Here is a 4,852-nt window from a genome sequence, read left to right as displayed (position 1 = left end):
AGCAAATTATCAGTCACCATATTTCTCAACCAAACTCTCCATCACGTCACTCACACTAAGATGACTGGGCTCTCCTGCTATATTTACATGTTGCGTACGTTGCTCATGTAAAGCTCTCTGTAACCGGAATATTGCCGGTAACTCTCCTGACGTTACTTTGCTAACTTAGCTTAGTTAGAGTTCAGGTCTGAGAGCGTCTTGCTAGCTAAGTTAACGTTATCATATAATTGTAATAAAACTGCTTCAGGATATCAAACACAACAGCTCGTTTAATCAACAATTCAGAGAATAACGTCGCCACCGGTGTGTCGTCTGTTAAAAGAGGTGAACCTCGCCGGTAGATACCGTTAACGTATCCCCGGCCCTCCTCCCGCTGGTAGCTAACATTAGTTCCCGGTGATGCTGCAGAGCTGCCAATCTTAGCCTAGCCTAGCACGGCACGGCACGGCTAGCTTAGCGGCTAACGTTACCTTGGTCTTGACAAGGCTCGCGTCCCACGCCGGTCTCAGCTCTTTAATGAGCTTCATCGCCCCCTCCGTCACGCTGTGTTCGTCCACGAAAATGGGAATTTTTCTGATGACCGGCGAGCCCACGGGCACATGTATCTGCGTCTCCATCCTGCAGCCGTTTATAGGTACCGCTAATCTCCGAGCCCTTCACGGATATTGGCACAAATTGCAGCATACAAGTGTTGCTTTGGTTTCTAAGTAGCTTAATGTTGCTGTGTTTATGTGAACGACTCAAGGTTTGCCTCAGAGACGTATCTTGCTTGACGGCTGTTGCGGTAACGGTGAGCTGAAAGCAGTGAAGACGTACTGTCAAACTGCCGGGTATGGATGCTCGTCGCCGGTTTTCTTGAGAGCAGTCAGCCAACGGTACCATTTCCTCCTACTTGGCTCCGCCCGCCCGGGATCATCCGATTGTACCGCCGGTTGAGACGCACCACAGTCGAGACACGCCCACCATTTCCGAGCGTGTCCGAGTGGAGCCCGAGTCTCATCTACTGAACACCTCAACTTAGTTTCTGTTTTTCCAGTGAAGTCTAAAGTTACTGCCACGTGACCTGCGAGGACATTACAGTAACTACAGTAACACTGTGGATTTGCATATCTTATCTGTTTCCTTTACCTTACTTTATACACCTGCTGAGTAAGCCTTTTATAGCTGAGAGTAAGGCTTGGAGTAATTGGAGAGGCATTGAAGTGGGGCTGTAAATGTGTGTGTTCATGTCAATATGTGCCTGTATGAGATGATTAATGCTTCATTTTCCAGTTTGTTAAACAGTAAGAAAACATATGGTAGGTGTGAGATTGGTTTAGTTTTCCTTATAAGTAGCAATATGACCACCAGTCAGTGATTTCTCTAATAATAAAAAAAGGAATAATTACAAAAAAAGTAGCAATACCACATAGAAAAAATATATTATTACACGTCCTTCAAATGCAGTACTTTGTCATCAAAGAGTCCTGCATTCATGATTTTATGGTTATATATGATGTGATTTAGAAGTGATAGCAACCAAGTTAGCAAAGGAAATAAAAAATAAGAAAGCTACACAATAAATATAAATGTAATTAAAGCTATATACAATACATACAGGAGAGTATGTCAGTACAAAACATTAATAATACATTTAAAGAGAAAGCTATATATAATTAAAGAATAAAGTAGTCAATCTGATGAATTGCCCATAGAGATAAAGATAGTCTACATGTTTAGTCTAACTACTGTAGGTTGATAAATAATTTGAAAAAATAGACATCAGATAAATGCACTGGAAATCTACAAGATTATCTTCCACTTCAATCTAAATTGTATTTAAATTGTTATATTCATAATATAATCATATTTCCTACCCGAAATCTACTCCAGAAAGCTGCATTAAGATAAAGTGAGTAAACTTTATTTATTAAAATGAAACACCTTTGAAATTCAGAGTTAAAAGGAGCTGCACAATTACAAACATTAGAAAGTTAAAACAAGAAATAACAATATGAAAAACAAGAAAAACTACAAAGAAGGCAAAAACACATCGCAGGATAAAGTGCTTACAAAACAAGTGCGTTTTTAGCAGTTTCTTAAAACTATCAACAGACTCACTTTTTATAAAGGGAGGGCGGTTCCAGAGGATGGGAGCCACAGCTGCAAAGGCTCAGTCACCTTTGGGTTTAAGCCTGGATTTCCGGACCACCAGAAGGCCTTGGTCGGTAGACAGAAAAACGCCTGTCTGACAAATATGTCAACTAAGGAGAATAGACTGGTGTGGAAAGCTGTACTCAGACCTAGCAGCAACAGGACTGGACATTCCCCAGCATCTGCATGCATTAAATAACGTCAACATGATCTGCAACAACCAGCAACCTCCACTGCGGCAGTACCAACTATCAGCCAAATGGTGGCAGTATGGTAATAAAAATATCTTTGCCAAGTGGCGCAATCAGGGGGACAGGTTACCCTGAAGTACATGAGAGAATACTGTAGCTATCAGCTGCATTGATAAGTTCTTCTACTCTTCATTTTGACTATCAGTGTCTCCTGTACTATATGTTGTTTGAGAGGAGTTTCCAAACTGTTCTCCGTCCACCTCTTTGGACACTTTTGTTGTCAGTTGGGATGAAGCAGAGATGGTGCAAATCTAATCAAAAAAGCCACATATGCATTGCCATATAATTATAAAACTTGATATGAGTGTATTAGTGCTGAACATGAATGAACCTTTTCAAAAAAAACCTAAGGAAACCGAGGAAATGTGATATACTGTCTAGGGATGGGATGACATGAACATTTCATATTCCGACTATCTTGGCCAAAATAATTGCAATATTATCACGATAATCATGAAAATATACTTCATACTGTTAAAATAGCACTAAAGCATACTGGAATCACTTTATCTTACATTTAGTAAAGAAACACATATTTATTGTAATCATTGTACCCTATCACGATAATGGAATACATGCTAATGTCGTATATTGTCCCATCCCTTATACTGACTCATATTGTGATCTTGGGATTTTTATGAAAAAGAGCCTGGGTTAAACCTTCTAAAAGATTGGAAGGATATCCCTATTTTGAGAGCATTCAGTTTGTCAGACTCGTACTCCCAGTGCTGTGGCTCTTACTCATCCTGGCTCCCATGCTCACCATGACTCTTCTGTCTGTCACTAAACTCTCCAAGAGCCAAACAGGCGGTGAACAATGACATAAACAACCCCGGACGTCCGGCCACATTAAATCTGCTCAAACTTGTTGCCTATATTGCTAGAGGCAACTACTCCTATCACTGGTGTGTGTGTGTGTGTGTGTGTGTGTGTGTGCTAAGCCGGAACACATAAACAAGTCCACAGGAAGTTTGGGGATTTTCAGATGCAGTGTTTACTGTTTGGGAGCAGAGAGCCGTGATTGGGCCCTCATAGATGAAAAATGTGTTTAATCTTCCCATAACATTCTTATTGCAGCAGCCAGAGTCCTTATGCATTCGCCCCATGCCAACATTTTACTGCAGCACTCAAATCTCTTCCTTGGTTCCTAGTGCACTAAATGGTTTGGATCCCCCTCTGTACACTTCCAACCTGCTCACTGACTGCAATCTACTCATCCAGATTTGAACCCATGTTAACTTATTGCCCCTGTTCTTTGGAACAAAAGGCCTGCTGACCTGAGATCAGTCGTAACTGTCCCCATTCAGAAGAACACTGAAAAGCTTTTGAATAGTTGTGTCTGTGGGCATTTTGTCATTGAATTTATACATTGCTGAATATATTTGATTTATTACATTCTGCTCTACATGTTACATTGTATGAATTTGAATGTAAAGCCAATTGAGTTTACTTGTAATTAAATGTGCTAATAAAATTGCCTGGCCTGCCTTCAGTGGTCTTTAACTCTGAATTTATAATGGACTTGCAATACTTTATCACATATTATTATATATTATTATGGATTCTATGTCTCTGATATCTTATTTTAATGATAAGATTTTTATGATCTCATCGACATGGAAGGAAACAGGAGATATTCTTATGATATCGCTATAACTACAATATTATTACAGACTATTACACATGGTTTATAGGTTTTCTCTGTATCATTCTTCTGAATAGTTTTCAGTTTCTACAAATATGATTTTAGCTAAATGGAAAAATAAACAGCTAGAATAAAAGTGATACATAAAGGACACAATGATGGCCTACTATGTCGCAAAAAACAATGAAAATATAATGCTATATCTAAACCGGGTCCAGCAGTCACCTCACACACTTATCACACATACTGCTTTGACTGAGGCTAATCTACAGTACATTCCTTAAAGTGCGCCTGTGAGACAAACATACAGCTTTTTTTAAGGGTTTTTAAGGCTGAGTCTGAAGTTGGTGTCATGTGAACTGTGAGAAGACCAATGCCTGCTATTAAACTGTTAGAATGAGCAGCTGACTTCAGGCCATTGTGGGTTTGCTGAAAAAAAAAAAAAAACTTTTCTGACTCATTTATAAAATATTTACTATTGACTAGCATATCCTGCTGTGCTGTGTTACCTAATGCAGCTTCCTTTTTCAAAATATGCCTCTAATAGTTAGGCATGAAATAATAGAAGGGGCATTAAAAGTCCAGTGTGTAGGATTTAGGAGTCAGAAATGGAATATAATATTCATAGGTATGTTTTTATCAGTCTATGATCTGAAAATAAGAAACTTTGTGTTGTTTTTATCAGATGCTGCGGGTCGTCTTTTCCGGAGTCCGCCATGTTGAACCACCATGTTTTACTACAGTAGCCCCGAAGGGACAAACGAAACATTGTGTTTTTTTGCAAGTTTAACGGACACTGTAGTTTCTCCTACACACTTGGAAG

At 39.4% G+C, this 4,852-nt stretch overlaps 1 protein-coding gene across 1 annotated transcript in view; it reads right to left on the bottom strand.

Moving 5' to 3' along the window:
• etnk2 (ethanolamine kinase 2) overlaps positions 1 to 900 on the bottom strand; it is a 13,770-nt gene extending 12,870 nt beyond the window's left edge. The window contains exon 1 of the mRNA XM_035662228.1: positions 471 to 900. Within this exon, the coding sequence (XP_035518121.1) occupies positions 471 to 617 (147 nt within the window). The 5' untranslated portion in view covers positions 618 to 900. The remainder of the gene's footprint in view (positions 1 to 470) is intronic.
• Positions 901 to 4,852: the final 3,952 nt, after the last annotated feature.

The sequence above is a fragment of the Morone saxatilis genome, unplaced genomic scaffold (assembly GCF_004916995.1).
Source record: "Morone saxatilis isolate NCDOM2014 unplaced genomic scaffold, NCSU_SB_2.0 Contig18, whole genome shotgun sequence".
Taxonomy (NCBI): domain Eukaryota; kingdom Metazoa; phylum Chordata; class Actinopteri; family Moronidae; genus Morone; species Morone saxatilis.
This window is presented reverse-complemented; position numbering and strand designations above follow the sequence as displayed.